The sequence below is a fragment of the Sarcophilus harrisii genome, chromosome 2, assembly GCF_902635505.1.
Source record: "Sarcophilus harrisii chromosome 2, mSarHar1.11, whole genome shotgun sequence".
Taxonomy (NCBI): domain Eukaryota; kingdom Metazoa; phylum Chordata; class Mammalia; order Dasyuromorphia; family Dasyuridae; genus Sarcophilus; species Sarcophilus harrisii.
The window spans coordinates 211,829,465-211,851,278 of record NC_045427.1 but is presented as its reverse complement, the minus strand read 5'-3'; the positions used below and the strand labels follow the sequence as shown (position 1 = coordinate 211,851,278).

General features: G+C 39.9%; 1 protein-coding gene across 1 annotated transcript in view; it reads left to right on the top strand.

The window, feature by feature from the left end:
- TOGARAM2 (TOG array regulator of axonemal microtubules 2) overlaps positions 1–21,814 on the top strand; it is a 66,361-nt gene that overhangs the window by 23,829 nt on the left and 20,718 nt on the right. Inside the window, exons 12-17 of the mRNA XM_012539840.2 lie at positions 114–349; positions 1,897–2,055; positions 5,966–6,083; positions 7,574–7,665; positions 9,185–9,374; positions 11,590–11,806. Of these exons, the coding sequence (XP_012395294.1) occupies positions 114–349; positions 1,897–2,055; positions 5,966–6,083; positions 7,574–7,665; positions 9,185–9,374; positions 11,590–11,806 (1,012 nt within the window). The remainder of the gene's footprint in view (positions 1–113; positions 350–1,896; positions 2,056–5,965; positions 6,084–7,573; positions 7,666–9,184; positions 9,375–11,589; positions 11,807–21,814) is intronic.

Genomic DNA, 21,814 nt, shown 5'->3' with positions numbered 1-21,814 from the left:
CCCAGAGGAGTGGAGGTGGGGGTTGGTTCCCATCTTTCATTGGGAATTTTGTAATTCTTCCTGCCATTCTGTCTTCCCTTCTGAGGGATTTTCTTCTTTCTCTCCCTCCAAAGGTTCCCAACCTCCGTTCCAAGGTGTGCCGCCTGGCCATCAGCACATTGGGAGACCTTTTCCGTACCATGAAGAAGAACATGGACCCAGAAGTTGAGGAGATTGCCCGATGTTTGCTGCAAAAGATGGGGGACACTAATGAATTTATCCACAGAGCTGCTGACCGGTCTCTGGGAGCCATGGTAGAAAATGTGACTCCTTCTAAATCCCTGGCTGCCCTCACAACAGGGGGTGTACAGTATGTATTTGGCTGTCATTTGGGGATGGGAGGAGGGAAAATAGATCTAGAGAGCTGAGGACTCAGGAAGAATGAAGCCCAGGGAGGAATGAGGGGACAATGGGTGAGAAGGATATGGAAATTGGAGATGGGATGGGATGGGATAGAATGAAAAGAAAGGATCATTGTGGAAGGGAGGGCTTAGGGAAGAGAATGAAAACAAGAAAATGGAAGGAACTACGGAAGAAGGATGATAAAATGGGAACCCTCCTCATATAACCTTAGGGTTTACATGCCCTTTCTTTGGGCAGGAAGGCTTTCCCCCCATTCCCTCTCCTGCCTGTTCTCTCCCCCAGTTAGCCTGTGTGATAGGGATGCTGAGAGATTAAAAAGATAACAGGGGGTTAGGGCTTCTGGATGAAGTACATGTGTGTGTCACCAAGCCCTTGGGCAGGAAGGAGAGAGGAGGCACCTTGTTATGTTACTGAAGCAGGCTGGTGGGGGCACCTGCGGATTCCAGTAATAGGCACCAAAGGGATACAAACCTGAAGAGGCTTGTTCTTGTGGAGAATCTCCTCTTCCTCTCCCTGAGGAGGACGTGTTTCTTTCTGATGAAATCTGGGCCAGTCAGGAGTAAAATCAAACAGATTTTGATGCATCATCAACTGCACATTCTGTTCTTCCTACTGATTGGACAAACCTCTCGTGTAGCTTTTCTTCAACCAGATTTGTTTCCTCTTTTTAAGTATTATAAAAACTTCTACTCCATTTTCATTTGTGGATGCAACCCTTTAGACTTATGAGCATCACCCTTTAGGAGGTTGCACCAAACCTGCAGATCTGGGATCTTGCATTATTCTGCTGATCAGTGATCTTGTCTAAGACCTGCAGGGGGTGGTCTTGTATCAGTTTGCGTGTCTCTCTTCTACTATCCATGTACAGATTGGTGACCGTATCCAACTGTAGATTGGACATCTTGAAGTAATGTGCAGATCTGGGTTCCTGTTTCAGATTACTGCAGACCGGTGACCTTGTGTCAACCTGTAGATTAATTATCACTATTTTCCTACCTTCGGCGAGATTGATCACACTGGTGGTGTGCTCCTTCCCCTTGCCAAGAGGAATCAAGGTCAGGTTTTCAGAGGAGCCTTTGGAGAGAAAGCACTTGGTGCTAGGTGATAAATGGGCATAGGACACAGAAGTAGTGTATTGGGCTTAGGAGCCCTGAAGGAAATGGAGAGAGAGAGGAGAGAGGAGAGAGAGAGAGAGATAAGATAGGAGTTTTTGGGTGGTTTTTAGGAGTCAGGTAACCCTGTGTTCTGTCTTCCTTTCTCCTACTTCCCCTTTTCTGACCCAGCCTATTGATCAGGAGTGTATAGTTCTTTTTCTATCTGTGTTCTAGGCTCCTTGGGGACCCCTCAGCAGCTGAACCTGTATCTCCCCAGAGTTTAGGTCATTGACATGAAATGCCTTTGAATCTAAGTCCCAATGATTGCTGGTCCTCTCTCCTGAGGTCTGGGTGTCCCACCCTGGGCCGATACTCCTGGTAATGCTGTGCTTTCTTTCAGTCACAGAAACCCACTAATCCGAAAATGCGCTGCTGAGCACCTGTGCAATGTCGTAGAGCAGATCGGGGCTGATAAACTGCTGTCAGGGACAAGGGAAAGTACGGACATGCTGATCCGAACAATGGTAAAGCTTGCCCAGGACTCCAACAAAGATACAAGGTATTTTGTAAAAGTAAAGCTCTCCCTAGACTCTGACAAAGGAATGAGAGGCGGCACGATGCAGTAAAAAGATCCCTGGCTTTGTAGTTAAGAAGTCTTGAGTTCCAATCCTGACTTGCTACTTCCAATTTCTGTGTTTTTTAAGCAAGTCATTTCCATCGCTTGGATCTTCTCATCTGTAAAATGGGGACTTTGGGGCAATAGTAATATTGCCTCTGAGTTATGACCTCATGAATATAATGAACAGAGGGAAGTCAAGAGGGTAGCTAATTTATCCTACAGAATTGTTAAACATGATATATTAAACATAATAACCAATGAACCTTGTTATGAGAAGGGAACAGAGGAAGGGCAGAAAGCAGAATTGACTCAGATAACATGTCAGTGTGCCTGTGGCAAGCTTGGTGTCTTCCTGTTCCCCTTCCTTATATACCTGCAAGTAAATGTCAACATGTTATGGAACCTGGTTGCACAAATATATACACATTTTATAACAGTAGACAACATTGACTCTGAGATTTACCCCCCAAAACCCCCCAAAACCCTCAAAAACCTGAGGTTTTTCCTCTTGCAATTCTGTAGTATAAGTATAGTTATTATTGTAGAGCTTAGTGAGGGGAGATATCATTTATATATTTCGACTTGAAGATCAAGACTAGAAGGGACCTCATAGGTCATCTAATCTAAAGTTTCTTAAATTGTGGGTTGTAACCCTGTATAGGATCTTGGAACTGATTGTGGGGGTCATGAAATTATGATTTATTATTAGTAAATGTTTGATTTGTATACCTATATTATATACCTTTATTTTCAGGGTCTCATCAAAATTTCTTAGTCAAAAAGGAGGGTTGCCAGTGGAAAAAGTTTAAGAAGCCCTGGTCTAGTCAGACTCTTTCCCCCATTTTATAGATGAGAAATCTGAGGCTCAGGACACACAGGGAGCAAATGGCCATGACTCCAGATTGGAGTCCTCTGACTTTCAGGATAATATTTATTTCACACAGCTGATTATATTAAAAAGTGTTTCACATTACCCCCTAGTCAGCTACCTAATGCAAATGCTGCTCCCCAGGTCCAGCTCTGTGCAAGAGAGAAACTAGTTCTTCATATTTTTTTTAAATGAACTTTTTCATCACAAGTATTTCCAAATAATTTATCTTCTCTCCTACACAATAAGACTTCCCTTGTAACAGATTTTTTTTTTTAAAGAAAAAAATTAGTACAACAGAACCCACCTAACAACTGTGTCTGATTGTATATTTAGTGTTCCACACCTGGTCCCCCACTTTTCTCATCTTCTCCAAGGCTAATCTTTGTCATTCAAAAATGAACTAGGTATTCAGTCCCAGGGAGCGTGAGCTTTTTAAAAATTTTATTTTTAATTTATTTTTTTAATACACATTGCTTTATGAATCATGTTGGGAGAGAAAAATCAGAACAAAAGAGAAAAACCATGGAAGAGAAAAAAAATCCTCAGAAAAAAGTGAACATAGCATATGTTGGTTTACATTTAATCTCCATAATTCTTTTTCTGGATACAGATGGCATTTTTCTGTCTAAAGTTTGTTGGCATTACCTTAGATCACTGAACCACTGAGAAGAACTAAGTCTTTCACAGCTGATCATCTCACATTCTTGCTATTATTGGTTACAACATATTCCTAGTTCTGCTTGTTTCACTCAGAATCAATTCATGCAAATCTTTTCAAATCTTTCTAAAATCAGCTTGTTCATCATTTTTTATAGAACAATAATATTCCATTACCTTCATGTACCACAGAGTATTCAGCCATTCCTCAGATGATGGTCATCTACTCATTTTCCAATTCTTTGTTACCACAAAAAGCTGCTGCAAACATTTTTGCACACGTGGGTCCTTTTTCCTCCTTTATGATTTCCTTGGGATGCAGACCCAATAGTGGCAGTGCTGGATCAAAGGGCGTGCACGTTTTTACAGCCCTTTGGACTTAGTTCCAGATTGCTCTCTAGAATGGTTGAATCATTTCACAACTCCACCCACAATGCATTAGTATCCCAGTTTTCCTACATTCCCTCTAACATTTATTATCTTTTCCTGTCATCTTAGCCAATCAGAGAGGTGTGCAGTTATTTTAGTTGTTTTGCATTTCAGTAGTGATTTACAGTGGTTTTTTTTTTTTATGTGACTATAGATGGCTTTAATTTCATCATCTGAAAATTGTGTTCTCATATCTTTTGACCATTTATCAGCCTGAGCTTTTTTTTTTTTTTTTTTTTTTTGGTAGTCTTTCCACAGTGGGGATTGTTTTTTTGCTCCATCTATTCTGGTTCATCTGCTTTCCCTGTTGACCAATGGCAGATGTTTTTTGATTGTCAAATCTGGGTTATGGAATCAGGGAAACTTCCAGAGAACTTCAGTGGTCTTGTTAGCACTGTCCACTAATCAAAAGAGCTAATAGAAATTAGTTTTATGCTTCTATATTTCCTCTGTCTGGACATTAATGGGGGTCTATCTATTATTGCCTTTAAAAAACATGGTTTTCATTACAACAAAGAGGAAAGGAAAGAACAGTAGGGTTGGCTGATAGTGATGTTCCAAGTTTTAGATTTATAGGTTACTGGAGGAAAATTATTTTTCATGTTAGAGAAGACCCTAGAAGCCTACACTGTTAGGGTTAGAAGGACTTGTACTTTGAGATATGTTTACGGGGAGTAAATCAGAATCCCACCACATGTTTTCAGAGAACAATGTGGATTTTTTTGTACATAACCCCAACTTGTTCTTTTCTGTGAAACCATGGAAACGGAGAGTGTCTGTATGCAAGCAAGTAAACATTTTTACCCAGAGTTCCCAGGCATCTGTGGTTGTGTTAGCATCATGAAGTTCAATGTCGTGGACACTTGGGAACTTTGAGTAAAAATATCTACTTGCTAATAAACAGTCTCTTCTCATGTCTATACTATGTTTCTGTGACAATGTTCTGAGAAAAAAAGTGAGTGGAGGTCACATTCATTTTTTAAAAATTGAAGTAATTTTCTATGTGTGCATGGGTGGCGTGCACACATGGAAGTGTACACTTTCTTTAGAGTCTTTTTTTTATTATTTAATAGCCTTTTATTTTATTTACAGGTTATATGTATGGGTAACTTAACTTTACAGCATTGACAATTGCCAAACCTCTTGTTCCAATTTTTCCCCTCCTTCCCCCTACCCTCTCTCCCAGATGGCAGGATGACCAGTAGATGTTAAATATATTAAAATATAAATTAGATACACAATAAGTATACATGACCAAACCGTTATTTTGCTGTACAAAAAGAATCAGATCTTTAGAGTCTTTTGGTATATTTGACATAAGAGGTCAAATGTCATGGCTCAAAACAATCCAGAGAGTACAGTGAGATGGTATGTTCAATATAGAAATCTCTCAGAAGTTTATGTAGAATAGATTGAGTACCACAGTTGGAGTGAGGAAGACACAGGTTGAAATCTCACCTGAAACACTTGTGAGCTGTGGGACCCTGAACAAATCAATGAATTCCACTCTCCTTGTTTCTTCTCAATGGAAAGGATTCGTCTAGATGGTGTCTATGATGACTTCTAGATCTTGGTTCATGATTATGATCTTGAACTTGACACATCTGGGTAAGTACCTGGAGGTCTCAATGCACAGAGATTTTCCATCAGCATACTTGTTATCCCCCAGGTGATCTCACAATCCAAGAGCTTTTCAGTTTTCAGCTGAGAAAGATTACATGCTGGAGAGATCTTTCTGGGATGTATTTAAGAGGGAAATGGAACAATGACATTCTAAATCTCCAGGAGTTGCTGTCAAATCCCCATATTGGTCAGGAGCGATCCATGTGTGTAAAGGGGATGAAGGCAGCTTTCATTAAGGCTGTCCTTATCTTTTTCCTCTTCTCATTGCAGATTTTGTGGCCGGAAGATGATGAACACTTTGATGTCAAATGCAAGGTTTGATGCATTCCTGAAACAGTCCTTCCCATCTCATGACCTGTGTGATGTGATGGCAACCATTAAACAAAAGGTGAGTACCAAGTATGAAGAGGGAGTCCGAACTTCTGGCTTGGAGGAGGACTCCAAGACAATGATCAAATGCAGCTTCAAGGAGATGATGGAGGAATGGAAATTGAGTGTCAAAATATGATCCCTGTAAGGAATTTTAGGGCAAGGACAGAGCTGGAGATGGGATGGAGTTTTCATTCATTACTTTCTGAGGTTTCAGCATTCCTTATAATGTACTTCCTTCTAGATTTCTTCCCTCCTCTTTTTGAAAGAAGTAGCCGTGGTGGAGGAAAAATAATGCTAGACTAAGTAAGGGTCAAAAGCTCTATCAGTGTTGTCTCTCGGAGCAAAGTCATCTGACTTCCCTGGGACTCAGTCCTTCATCTCTTAATGAGGGGCTCAGACCAGATAACTTCTGGTCTTGAGTATTCCCAGCTTGAATCAGTTTCCTCTTATGTAAAATTAATTAAAGCTCTTTCAGTAACATGATAATCAGTCTATTGAATATCCTGGGTACTCTCTGGTTAATCAATGTTCTTCCTAAAATGTGATACCCATGTTGAGCACATGATCTTTTTATTAATTCTCCCTGGCCTCAGTTTCCTTGTCTGTAAAATGAGAGGATTCAACTAGATGACTTTGAGATCCCTTTCAGGAAACTGACACCCGGTGATATAATTTGCTCAAATTTACACAGCTGTACAAGTTAACATTTCTATAGGTATTATCTTATACTCTTTCTTTACTTTTTAAAAATTTTGTTTTGTTTCAGCTTTTCTTAAGGCTTTAATTGCTAATCCCTTTAGGGAAACATATGGGGATCTTAAATAATAATTCACATTTTCATGAGTAGCTTAAGTCTATATAGCACTTTCTCCAAAATAACTATGTGAGGTAGTGCAAATATTAGTACTTCCATTTTATGGATGAGATAACTGAAGCCCATATTGGTGTGGAGACTTAGTATTAGTAAATAATAGCCAGTTTTTGAACCAAGAATTCTTAAACTCCTAAGTTACAAACTAGTCAGGTATAGATGTTATAATACTTAGTCTTCTATAAATGAAACACATGTTTATCAAGCTCCTACTATGTGCCAGGTACTGTACTATATACCAGGCATACAAGAACAAGAAAGAAACAGTTCTTGCTTTCAAGATCCAGCATTTCTAATAGCTGTGGAGGAAAAGCCAAGCTTGGCAAGCCTTAGCTGACTGATCTCCTGCTAGACTCTGGAGACACATAGGAAAGGTGTTTCAATCTCCATTTTTTCCTTGCGGTGGGTTTTGCTTGACCTTCACAGACTTTGAGGCTTGTGGTACAGAAAGCAAGTCTAAAGATCTGGTTTGTAAAGAGCCCAGGCACATTTCTGGGCGGGCTGCTGTTTGTATTGTGAAAATCCAATCCGATGGTGGTCATCTTCTGTTTGTTTCCTGGTCTTTGGGGTGTGTTGTGGTGTTTCTAGAATGGGCCTGTCCCTTCATTATTTCTGTATATATGGATTATTTTTAGGGAGTCGAAGAAAACATAGAACCTCCACCTATCAAGGGCCGAAAAATAAAGAACTCAATAGCCTCTGAGGAAATCCGGATTACTGAACAAGGGTATGACACTGCTTTTGAATTATTGAATTGATTTAAAGATCTATGGGAGAGAGGACTGATTAGGACCAGTCTGTGAGGAGAACCTTTATGTCCTGCTGGGTAATGGGAAATAGCATTGTGGGAAGGAAAATAGGGCTCAGGCCACAATGGGACTAAAAGGAGAATATATAAGTCAATGCTTGCATAGACATCCTAGTGCTGATATAAGAAGGAGGTGAAAATCCTCCTGTATACAATGCTCTGAGTCCTATTTTTCACCGAATTTGAATAAATTGGGGCAATGTCGGCAAGCAATTTAGAGCAGTTGTTCAATTTATCTTGTACAGTTTAAGCGGAAAGGAGGTCCCTGGAAGTCATTTAGGGACCTCATTTTACAGAGAAGGAAAAGGGGACCAAGAAAGGTCAAAAGTATTTGGTCAAGGTCACAAAGATAGGGAGTGGCAAAACTGGGAATAAAAACCCAGGTCCCCATACTACAAACTTCCTTCCATCCTACTTCCTTCTCTCCCTCTCTCCCTGCCCCTTCTGTCCCTCTGCCCCTGTCTTTCTTTCTCCTTTCCCTTTCTTTCCTTCTTTCCTTTTAATTACCTTAACAAGCATTTATTTTTTTTCTCTTTCCCAGTCCCCCACTATTGAAAAATTGAAAATAAGTGGAAACAAAACCCTTGTGGACAAATATGCACTCAGGCCAAACAAATTTCCACATTGGCCATGCCTAAAAATGTAATTCTTATTCTATACACTTAAACTTTCACTGTTTCTTGATTCCTTCATTGCCTTCAACCTTTATTTTTAACTTGGTTCCAAGCATTCAAATCAATAAATCATTCCTCTCTCTCCCCTCCCCTCCCTTCCCCTCTTCCTTCCCCTCTCTTCCTTTCTTCCCTCTCCTCCCTCCCCTTTCCCCTCCCTTCCCTTCTCCCTTCCCCTCCCTTCTCTTCTCCCCTCCCCTCTCCTTCCTTCTCCTCTCTTCCCTGCTCTCCTCTCCATTCTCCTCTCCTTTCCTCTTTGCTCTGTTCTCCTCTCCCCTCCTTTTTCCTTCTCTCCCCTCTCCTTTTTTCCTTTTTTCTGAAAAAAGTTCATGCCTTTGATATGTAATTACTGTTATCATGTTGGACATGTTCCTTAACCTCTTTTTAGAACTAATTTCTCTCATCTGTAAAATGAAAGGGTTGTACAGAAGGCTTCTGAGGACTTTTCCAGGTTTACATCTATATTCCAGTGCTACCTTACTAATAATGTCTGCTGTCCCTGGGGCCATCATTCTCAGAGAAGGGAGAATTCACAGAGTTTCTATGAACTATAGCTTTTTCAAGTTTGAGTGGGAATGTCCATAGCCAATGGTCAAGATTGGTTGGTTTTGACTGGAGGTCTTACCCCCCAGAAGCTCGTTCCTATGGCCCCAGTTGTCCCAAGGGGTGGGAGTAAATGATGGGGAAGGAGAAGTGGGGAGCTGTCTGTCTGGGAGGGGTCACTTCTTGGGGGCTGCCTCTGAGGCAGCCCCTGAACCCTCTCACAGGTGCAGCGCAGAGATCGAGCCAGTGGTGGTTCATCGTAGCAACATACGTAACCCGGAGATGATAGAGCAGTTGAAAGAGCTGAGTTCCCTGCTGCAGTCCAAGGAATACCGGACCCGAATGGAGGGCATTACCCTTCTCCTTGCCCACTGCAAGAATAACCACAATTTTATCACCGCCAACCTAACACAGGTGAGCACACCGGGACACGGAGGTCATGTAGAGAGGGCCAGTTGTTTTTTGTTTGTTTGTTTCATTTTTATCAAGTTTACTTGTCAATAAACTTGCTAAAAATGCCTTTGAAGAGGCTGCTCAGCTCTGGCTCTGTGGCTGCCTCTGTTGCTTTGAAGTGACTTTAGACATGATCTCCTGTCTATTGCTTCTCTCTACTTGAAGATTGTCCCAGGAGCCACAATGGCACCTTGGGCTTGGAAGAAGTCTCAGAGAAGCTATCTTTGTCTGAGAAGGAGTCCTCTCCCTTGGCAAGGGGTCAGGCAGCTTCCACTTGAAAGACCTCTGGAGATGGAGGGCTGACTACTGCACAAGGCTTAGCATTTTTCACTTTGTACGTTTCTCATTGCTAGGAAGTTTTGGACAGATAACAAGTAGATAATCCCTCAGATCCTTTATCATTCTGCTTCACATGATTTATGGGCATTTTGTCTCATTTTTAATATGGCTACCTTGAATGCAAGGGAACTTGAGTTTTAGAGGATTTATCCACCAAAGCATGACTACACAGGAAGAAGCAAGGGTGATGGCAGGGATGGCTTACATTTGTGTGGTGCTTCATGTTTCAAAAGCTCTTTCCTGGAATTTTTTTTTAATTTGAGTCTTACAACAAACCTGTGAGGTAGGAAGAACAGGTTTATTCCCATTTTACAGACAAGGTAAAAACTTGGGGCAGTTAAATGACCTGCCCAGTATCCTACAATTGTTGACAAAGCTGGGACTCACACTAGTTCCTTTGCCTCTCAGTAAAGTGTATTTCAATTGCTCCACTGCCTGAAAGCCAGACATACTTACTCCTGTTTCAGTATTGTGTATCTCTCTGGACAGGAAAGAAGTTGGTTTTCTTGCCTTTTTTTTTTTTTTTTTTTTTTTTAGTGCCTGGCATTATGCTATCTCATGTGAGGCAAGTGATAAAGATTCATGCATGTGGGTATGTGGATAATCAATATGTATTATTTACTCCTCAATAATAGATCCGTAAAAGGACCTTAGAAGCTATCTACTCATGGTCCATAAAAATGTCCAAATATAGCTGGAACCATATTAAAATAATAAAAAATAATAAAATTTAATTTATAAAAAATACAAAAGTTAGATAATGTTAAGTTATATTTTTCTAAGTCAATGTACAGTCAGTAGGGATTTTTCTATTTGAGTATGACACCCTTCAGAATCGAACTCCCTCATTTTACATATGAGGGAACAGAAGCTCAGAAAGTCTAGGTAATTTATCCAAGGCTGCACGGAGCTAAGATTTGGGTTCAAATCTTCTAGGTCAAATTCCAGCCCTATTTTTTTCTTTTTTAAAATTACAATTTTATTTTTTCCAAATAACAGGTAAATATAATTTTCTACATTCATTTTTGTAAGACTTTGTGTTCTGAATTTTTTTCCTTTTCCCCCTTACCTCTTTCCTCCCCAAGACAGTAAGCACTAAATATGTATAATCCTTTTAAACATATTTCCATTTTAGTCATGTTGTACAAGAAAAATCAATCAAGAGGGGAAAAAAAGAGAAAGAAAAAACAAACAAAAAGGTGATGATAACTATGTTTTAATCCACACTCAGTCTCCATAGTTCTCACATGGGATGTGATTGGTACTTTCCATCCTAAGTCTATTGGACTTATCTTGAATCATCATATTGTTAAAAAGAGTCAAATCCATCACATCTGATCATCACATAATCTTGCTGCTATGTACAATGTTCTCTTAGTTCTTCTTGCCTCACTTAGCATCAGTTCGTGTAAGTCTCTCCAGGCCTTTCTGAAATCATCTGCTGGTCCTGTCTTACAGAACAATAATATTCCATAACATTCATATACCATAATTTATTCAATCATTCTCCAACTGATGGGCATCCACTCAATTTCCAATTTCTTGTCACTACAAAAAGGGCTGCCACAAACATTCTTGCACATGTGGGTCCCTTTCCTTCCTTTAAGATCTCTTTGGGATACAGAGAGACTTGCAGCCCTCTTTCTACCCTACCCCACCATCCATGAAATAACGGTCCTCAGTATCTCTTGATAATGAACTTGTTTAGAGTTGATTGTGGTCCCGCAGACTGCACAGATCACTTAGTTGACTTCCACATCTCTTTTTTCTTCTGCATCCTCCCTGCTTGACCCACAAGAACCCCCAGCGAGTCTTTGTTTTTTCTTTGTCTTCCCAGATCTTCGATATTTTCATCCCGAGGCTGCAGGATCCCAACAAGAAAGTGAACCAATGTGCTCTCGAGGTCTTTACAGAAATGATCCCTCACCTCAAAGACAACTTGCACCCGGTGCTGGTCTCCGTGGTCACTGTGGTCTCAGATAACCTCAACTCCAAGAGTTCTGCCATTTACGGAGCTGCTGTGATGGCTTTAGACGCTATGATTGAGAACATAGGTGAGATGTCTCCTCCTAGCTTGGAGACAGCTCCCTTTTCTCCCAAAGCTCCACAGAGGTTTGGTTTGTTTTGGTTTATACCTGTAAGTTCCTGGGTGTAGAAAACTATTCCCTCTACCAATGCAATCAGGGCTTGCTCTGCAATTTACTGTCTTAGAGATTTATTTAAGCACTTGAGGAAGCAGGTGACTTACCTGGGATCACATAGCCAATATGTGGTCTAGGTAGGATTTAAATTCCAATCCTGTCACTGAAGTTGATTCTTTATCCATTAACCATTAGCCATTCCTTAAAATAGCTGAAAATCTCAAATGCCCACTTTTACTGCTTACTAATCAGAAAATACTGGTTGATTCTCCAATTAATGGTTTCTAAGAAGGTCTTGATTTTTAGAATGGTATAAGGGGTGTATTCAATCTAGGATCTGTAAACTTTAAAAAAATTTGCAATATTATAACTGCTTTACAATCCTATGCACTTTATATTATATATTTAAAACTATTATTCAGAGAAGGGATTCATAGCTTCCTAAGTCTATGAAAAGGATCTATGACAAAAAAAACTGAGGAATTCTCATTATAGAAAGAAGAGAATGAGGTTAAAACTCTGGAGATTTGGAAATGAGTTCTCCCTCTCCTCCTGGAAGTTGGGTGACTCTGGCTGGGAGGCTCTGGTTTTCTGTGGTGCTTCCTTTCCTCACATAGAAAATGAGATTACATTAGGTGAGTCTTAAGGCTTCTTCCAGTTCTAATAACCTCGATGAGCCACTGAGGCTTGGCAGTTTGGGTCTGGGAGCACTGACTGAATATGACTCATGATCCCAAGTGATACTTCATGGAATAAGTGTAGAATAGGGCCAACCTAGACAGCCCACGGCCTTGGGACTGTTGATGGGGCACATCATGATAGACTTTTAAAGCTTGGAGTTGAATCCCTTCATTTAACATATGAGGGGACTCTTGGGAGTGGGGGCTCTTGTTGGGAAAGCTGGATGCCCATTAATCAGCAAGCTTTTAGGAAAGTCCCACTATATGTCAAGCACTGGGTGTTCAAAGACCAAAATGAAACAGTCTTTGTCTCCATGAATCTTATATTTGCTCTGGGGAAAAATGTACATTATTATTCATTAGTATTATTACTAAAAAAAACTTTTATTGATGGCATATAGCTAAGACTTTCAGGTTTGCAAATGGCTTTACAAATATTTCATTTGATCTTCACAACTATCCTAAGTGGTAGGTGCTATTGTTAACTCCATTTTACAGATGGGGAAATTGAGGCAGATAAAGATTAAGAGACTTACCCCACACAGCTAAAAAGTATCTGAAGTCATATTTGAACTCAGATCCTCCAGGCTCCAGGTCAGAGTTCTGTTATCTGTAATACTATTTAGCTGCCTCAAGATGGATGCATAATAAATCCAAGGTAAATATAAGGAAAGGAATGGTGTCACAAGGGCAGAGGGGATCCTAGCATCTGGAGAAGTCAGGAAAAACTTCATGTAGGTGGTGGTACTTGAAGAGTTTTAAACTGTTAAAGTAGTTAAACTATTAGACAAAAATGATTCTTACCTCCATCCCCCACAGTCCTACCCCTGTCTCTTTTTTTATCTCTTGCCCTTCTATTTAGACGGCTTTCTTATTTCCATTTTTTTCCTTCTGTTTTTTTTTTCTCCATTGCCTGGGACTCAGGTCTGTTAGTGTTACGTAGTATTCATGTTTTTATGTACATTTATGCATGTATGTCTATACCTCAGGCTCTGGTGTGCCCACTCTGACCATGTTCACCTCTTTGTTTCCTCATCAGTAAAATGGGTACCATAGTCCCAGCTTTGCCTACCTCCCAGGATGGCTGTAAGCATCAAATGAGATCATGGATGTGAAATGCTTTATATACTATAAAGCTTGATATAAATCCAAGTTTTTGCAATAACTTTTGCTAACAGTAATATTGCATATATTGTCAGAGTCAGATGATGTGTTGGTTAGTTTTGCTAAACTATTTTCTTTCCTTTTTAAAAATTCTTTGTCATAAAGGATGCCTTTCTGGGGGTTGGGAGTAGGGAGGAAAGGATGTATCGGGAAATATAGGCGATGTAGCAACAAATCAGCAATATATATATTTTTAAATGAGAATATTGGACTACAACAGGGCTTTGTCATCTTTTTTGTGCCCTGGACCTTTCTGATAGTTTAATGAAGTGGCTGGACCCTTCCTCAATGATGCTTTCAGATGCATAAAAAGAAAGGATTACAAAGGAAATCAAAGATTAGTAAAAAAAATAAAGATGCCATTTCTCTCCTCCCAATTCAAGTTGACGGGCCCCCTGAAATCTGTCCACCGACCCCTTGGGAGCTCATGAATCCTAGTAGAGATTTGGCCTCCATGGCCTCCAAGGTCCCTTTGCCACCAACATTCTTTGATGTCATGAGACTTCTGGGGCAGCTGAGGTAGGGGGGCAACTTTTCTTTTTAACATAGAAATGTCTAGAGGAAAGAGCCTGGCTTGTAGCTACTTGACTGCACCTCAATGGGTGAGGTTTAGGCAAAGCTCTTATTAATTTCTCTGTTGCTCTTCATTTGGAAAATGGGGTGCTGGTGGTGGATTAGACTCTATTTAACCCCACCAACCCCCCTCCCCAGCTCTAACTGCCTCCTGGCTAGAATTCAGTTCTGTCCCAGTCAGCGCCTCGTCCTCCCAAATAAATCTGCTCTCACAATTTGGGCTCGATATAAAGGTGTTGCCTTCACTTCTACATCTATTCGACAACCCCGGGAGGTGTTGATGTGTGTTGTTTAACAAAAGCCTGGAACTACCCTAGAGGAAGCTGCATTTCAGCGGGGAGCCAATTAGTCAAACATGATGGGCTCCTCCAGGACTCACAGGGTTTAGAACCGGCAGAGAGGAACCTGAGAGAAGACCTCATTTTACCAAGCTAAGTTAAGGCTCAGAGACATTAAGAGGCTGATCCACAGTCACTCAGCCAGCGTGGGCAGAGCCGGGGACCAGTCTCCCTGTCCTCCCGGTAAAGGCTGTGTCAGAACTGCGCAGGGAGTCAGACACGCCAGATTGCACAGTAGTCCCACCTGTATTTGTATACAAGCTTGTCTGTCCGTCTGTAAATGTACTTACACTTACACACACACATAGTGCTATCTTTTGTTTTTATATCATCTACTTTTCCTTATATATCTTGGAGTCATTACTTACAACAAAGAATTTTTTTTTTCCTGAGGCAATTAGGGTTAAGTGACTTGCCCAGGGTCACACAGCCAGGAAGTGTTAAGTGTCTGAGGTCATATTTGAACTCAGGTCCTCCTCACTTCAGGGCTGGTGCTCTGTCCACTGCGCCACCTAGATGCCCCAACAAAGAATTTTTAAAAGAAGAAAAAATTGTTCAGAAAAATCAATCAATATATCAAAAGCAAGATTCCACACCCATTCCCGCCCTCCCCTCAAGTCTACAAATAGAGAAGGGGAAGTGCATTTTTTTCTTAAAAACAATTTTTAAAAATCACATATAGCTTTTCCAAATATACAAAAGAACATAAAAATTGGATTGTCCATGATAACCATGAATCTCTGCTACACAATTTTCATTTTTTTTTTTTAATACAAAATACATTCTCCTGGGCAGCTAGGTAACACAGCAGGAGGAGTGCTGGGCCTAGGTCAGGAATACTCCTCTTCTTGAATTCAACTCTAGTCTTAGACACTCACTAGCAGTATGATCCTGAGCAAATCACTTAACCCTGTTTGACTCAGTTTCCTCATCTGTAAAATGAGCTGGAAAAGGAAATAGCAAACCACTTCAGTATCTTTGTGACCCCAAAGGGGTCACAAAGTCAGTCATGATTGAAAATGGTTGACCAACAACAAAATATATTCTGCAGCTTAGCTGCAAAACTGTCTTGCTCATTTTTGTAGGCAGGCTCATTCTTAATCAATCTTCTTTGGGGCCAAGCTTGGTCATTATAATTTAAACAGTGGTCAGTTTCCATTATTTGGTCATTGCTATTCTTTCATTTATACCGTACTAATCATTGTGTATGTTGTTTTCCTCATTTGCTTACCTTGCCTTGCAGTCTACCTTCACCCCATTTCTTATAGTATTCTTATATTACTTGTATTATATAATATACAATATATTATAATATTATCATAATAATGATATTGATATCCATCATCATTGTTTCTCAGAGTGCCATAATATTCCATCACATTCATGCTCCACGTTCATAGCTATTCCCCAATGAATGGACATTCTGTTTTCTTTGTTATTACAGAAAGTGCTGCAATAACATTTTGGTGGATGTGGGATCTTTCTTGTCACTGACCCTCTCCAGGTCGTACCTAGCAGTTCAGCTCCCTCCTTTCACAAATGAGAAAACCAAACCAGAGAAATAGAAGTCCTTTCTCCAGGTTATGAAGCTATTTATTGGCAGTTATTAGCTCAGGTCTTCCAGAACTGCAATCCAGCTTCTTTCCCCCTCTTTCAATTTTGTCCCATCTTTCTACTGCTGCTGCACAGTATTCTCTCTGCCCTGCCTGTGGGTACACGGTCTGAATCTAAGCCTCCAGACAGGGGACCCACAGCTGTTACTCAGCATTTACCAGGTATTCTTATTCAGGAATCAGGGAAATACAAAGGAAAGACAATCCTTGCCCACCAAAAATCCTACCCTGAACCAGCTTTAAGGTCAAACTGAGGAGTCTGTAGTTGATCCTAAAGAGCAGTAGTGGAAAGCATCTTGACTGAGAAAATGACATGGTCAAACCCTCCCTTTAGAAGTAATCAGCACATGCCTTGTATGTGTTCTAGACTCCATAGAGGAGATGGATGAAATGTGGGCTGCTTAGTTACATGCAGCTTCGCTAGAAAGGAAAAGATGGATACTCTGGGTCAGTGGGGTCTCTCAATATTCAAAGACACACATGTAGGACTCACCAGCCTTAATATTGTTTTGGGTAATACAGAGTTGGGTAGGAGGAAAGACGATACAATTGGTTACATAGTTGATAGCATTGTGGGGATTGGGACAAATGATTGGTTATTTTATAGAAAGCAGCCTAATGCACCCATAGGAGGCTAAAGATCACTCCTCTCTGATAATTAAGGAATATTAATTGTTTTATGGGACCCAACAACATCTTGTAGCTCTTGTTAGTGCTTCTGAGTTAGTAGACTCCCTGGCTCCCAGATAGGTTTGTTACGGAGAAGGGTTTGTTCAAGGACAAGCAAGGATGGACAATATACCTTTGGTGGATGATAAGAAGTTAACTTGTAACTTAAAGTTAATTCAGAGGAAAAGCTGATTCAATTATAAAATTAATAAGCATAAAATCAGTTAAACCCATACAGTAGAAACTAGAGATAATATTCCTTTTGATATTTTCAAAAGCTCTTATAAATATTGAACTAAATTTCTCTGTAACTGTTGTGGTCTTACATAGTCATATTTAAATTAAGGAGAGAGTTAGAAATTTTCCAGGAAAGGAATCAAACAACAAATAACAACAATAAACATATGAAATTTTGGTAAAATAAAGCTATGAAATGTGTTCTATTCAGGACTGTAAATTTAAAGCTGTAAGGGACCTTGAAAGTCATCATCTAATCCAACCCCCTCATGTTATAGAGGAGGAAACTGAAATCTAGAGATGAAGTGTCTCTCTCAAGGTCATACAAGGTAGTCAGAGGCAGGAGTGGGATTCAAACGATGTCCTTTCCACATTGTCATTTCTCTTTAAACCAACGTAAAGACAAATAGGAAGATAAAATGGGACCATTAGCCCTTGGACAGGAGGCATTCCTCATCCTTGAGTCCAGAGCATTGATAATATGAAAATCTTTCCTTAGCTCCTTCCCATATTTCTATTCCCTTTGCTGGAGAAATTAAGTTTATTAAACAAAGACCAGAGGAACAGCATGATGTAGTATATAGCGTCCTGGGCTTGGAGTCTGGAAGATCTGGGATGAAATCCCACCTATAGCACTGTTACCCACCTCTAAATTTAGCCCACTAAATTGTGGATGAGTTTCCATCTCTCTTGGTGGATGAGTTCTTCATGTTGATGAAATAGCAGATCCTTCTCATTAACCATTGCCACCATTTATCATATGACACTTGAGGGGTGACTTTGGTCCAGCTCCCAGGAGAAAATGGCTCGTGGGGTCTACTGAGCACCCGAGGGAACGGTTCCATCATTGGCTGGAGCCAGGAGGTGCAGTTTCAGGGCAGCAACAAATCAAAGAACTCAATCGGGTTCTCCTCCCTGTCTCTAGTTCATAAATATTGTCAGTTTCCCCTCTTCCTCTTCAGGGGGATTTACGACTTGCCCGGTGTGTGGCGGCTGAACAAACAATATAAATCCCACTCTAAATTACGGCTTGTTCCAAATGTTGTTCTGTGTAAGTGAGATTGCTATTGCCAATAACCACACGGCCAAGGCCCTTGCTAAATCATCGACTCACATGGATTTATTGGGAAAACCAGCACCCAGCAAAATAGGCTTTAACTTCTTGGAGATTATAAGACCCCCACATCTTGGGAGAATTTTTAACTCTCCCCAAACCTGAGTGTTTAGCATCTTCTGTTCTGGTACTATCAGACTCTTTCACAAATAAAGAAAGCACTTTATGCTGGGCTTTCACACTTGTCTCATCCTCTGAATTGACCCTTTGTTCAATGTGAGGGGGAGACCAGAGAGAGGGGTGATAAATGCATGTTAAAAAAAAAAAGAAACAAAATGCATTTTTTTGAGGAAAAAACCTTGAATAGCCTAGATTAGGAACATCAAGTGGTAATGTGACTTGTTCAGGGCCAGATAACCAGGATGTATTAAAGACAGGAGTTGAATTCAAGGTTCTTCTTGACCCTAGGGCTTCATTTCAGTTTAATGTTTATACTGCCTCAGGATATTTTTATACTGCTTCAGATTTTGCAAAGGGGAATTTCCTATTAATTATCTCATTTGAACCTTGCAGTAGCCCTTTGAGATAGGTACTGCTGGTATCATTATCTTCATTTTATAGCTGAGCAAATTGAGACTTGGACCAAGGAGCAGAGAGTAGTGCAATTTAAAGTATCAGATGTGTGACACCATTTCATTAATACTGAATAATAACTAGTATCTATATAGTGTTTCAAGATTTACAAAGCACTTTAACAAATGCTCTCTTATTTAACCCTTATAATTACCATAGGAGGTAGGTGTTGTTATTATTCCCATTTTCCAGATGGGAAAGCTAAGGCTGTAGTGTTTAAGTGACTTGCTCAGGATTACACAATAAATGTCTGAGGCTTTGACTCCAAGTGAATACCCTGTCCACTAGATCAACCTAATTGCAGATGCCAGACATGAGTTTCTGATCAATGTAGTTCCTTTCTGAAGCTGGACAATCTGCTGCCAGGCTTTTGCCCCTTGAGTTTTTGATCCCAGTTCATCTTCAATGTAGGACTGATATATATTCTCAGCCTACCTTTCCCTAGCTTCGTTGAGTCTGCAGGTTGAAGATGTTATAATTCACACAAATCAAACTTTTCAAGTGTGAAGACCCATTTTGAAAGAAGCAATGTGGCATTGACCTTGGAGTCAGAAGAAATCTGGGTTCCAGACATTAGTTGTGTTATTAAATAGCTTAACCATCCTGAATCTGTTTTCTCATATGTAAAATGAGCATAATAATATCTGTAACATTTGCATTCACAAAGTGGTTGTGAGGTTCAAATTAAATGATGTATATAATATATTTTAAACCTTAAAGTGTTGTGTGTGGGCGATATCAGTATAAGAAATGTCTTGGCTTGGGGCTTCCCTTCAACAATGACAATCGGCAACTCAGTATTAACTTAGACTCTTGAGAGAGCTGCCCAGATTCCCTGAGACCAATAGTCATGAAAATTGCTACCCAAATGTAAAATGTTATTGCTATTGGATCAGCACTGTGATTTCATCGGTGTGAGGGGTTCCAGATAGAGAAACACCCTCCCTCCAAACACATCAGTTTATCTCTGGAGCCCCTTAGAGCTGCCTCAGGGAAATGAGAGGTGAAGTGATTGTAGCCAAACCCAAGTGGTCCAGACTGTCCCTCTCTCTACCATAACATCATATCTCTTATTTAGCTGTTAAAAAAGAAAGAGAAAGGAAGGAAAGAAAAGAAAGAAAAAGAAAAAAGCAGACTCCCAAATAATAGCAGTTATACTTTTCATAACTGTTGGTTGTGAAAACACATAATGAGTCAATCAACAAGATTTATTAAGCACCTACTGTGTGTCAGCACTGTGCTAGGTCCTAGAATTATAAAGGCAGAAATGAAAACAATCCTTGCCATGTTTAGGGAACTTACAGATTTCCAAAAAAATAGCATGATACATTTAAGTATATCCAAAATATATACAAAGTAAATACAAGCCAAGACAGCTAGGTGATGCAGTGGATAGAGCATCAGAGCTCTATAGCATCAGAAAGAATTGAGTTCAAAATAGAGCTCAGAGACTAGCTGTATGACCCCGAGCAAGTAATTTAATCCTGTTTGTGTCAGTTTCCTCATTTATAAAATGAGCTGGAAAAGGAAATGGCAAATCACTCCAGCATCTTTGCCAAGAAAACCCCAAATGGCATCACGAAGAGTCAGATATTACTAATTGATTCAACAACAAATATTAGTTTTTTTTTTTTTTTTTTTTTTTTTGGTAATAGGAGAGGCGTACAAGCTAGGGATCAGGAGAGACTTCATGCTCCCAGGAGGTAGTATATGAGTCTCCTAATTGTTGAAAGAAATTAGGCATTCTAAGAGGCAAAGGTAAGGAGAGGGTGTGTTCCAGGCTTGGGGGCACAGCCTGTATTAAAGAATGGAGGTGGGAGATGAAATGTTATGCAGAAAGAACAGCAAGAAACTAATGTGATTGGGCCATTGTGTATATTAAGAGCAGTGATGTAAATTAACATTGGAAAGTTAGCTTGGAGTCAGGTTGCAAAGTCTTTTGTATTTGATCCTAGAGGTAATAGGGAGTTCTGGGAGTTTCATGGGTCAGTCACTTTGACAACTCTGAAAGTTGGATTTAAGAGAAGAGCACCCTGAGGCAGGGAGACTCATCAGAAATTATAGCAAGTAGAGGGTAGGAAGTGGTAAAGGTCTAACGCAGATGGCTACTAGGGGGTCAATAACATATCTTAATAGGATCTACATTTAGATGGTCCAGTGGGTAGAGCTCTGGGCCTGAAGTCAGGAAGACTTATCTTCCTGAATTCAAATCTAGCGTCTTGTACTTACTGGCTGTGTGACTCTGGGCTTGTCACTTAATTCTGGTGGCCTCTTTTTCCTCATCTGTCAAATTAATTGGGGAAGGAAATGGCAAACCACTTTAGTATCTTTGCCAAGAACATCCCAAAGTGGATCATGAAGAGCCAGACACGAATGGCAATGACTAAAAAACATTGCTTGGAAAAAATTTATACATATATGAGTGACATACCATTCAGTTCCCAGAAAATCTATTGGTTTATTTAAAAGTGGATTTTCCTAGTTATCTATAGACTCCTTGAAATAATTACATATGCCCTTAGATATCCATGACACAAAGGTTGGGAATCACTAGCTTAAGCTCAACTAAATTAGGGAATGGAGTTTATTGGAAGCACAGAGATTTCCAGAGTAAATGTAAACAACCTTTGAATTATCTGCCATTTTTAATTATCCTTGCCCCCATCTCTTACCATGAATAACATCATTAACAATAATGCTAATCACAGCTGACATCCACATCATGCTTTAAATTTATAAGGCACTTTACATTCTAATTTGTCTCTTATAGAAGCATATCTATAAGATATCTATATCTGTATTTGTTATATCTATTTTTATTAGATAGTATAAGTATTATCATCCTTATTTGAGATGAGGAAATAAACTCAGAGATGGTTATTTGCTGAGGTTTGCAAAGCTAACTCAAACTTAACTTTCCAGTTTTACATCTTATTCCCTTCATATATTACATAATATAG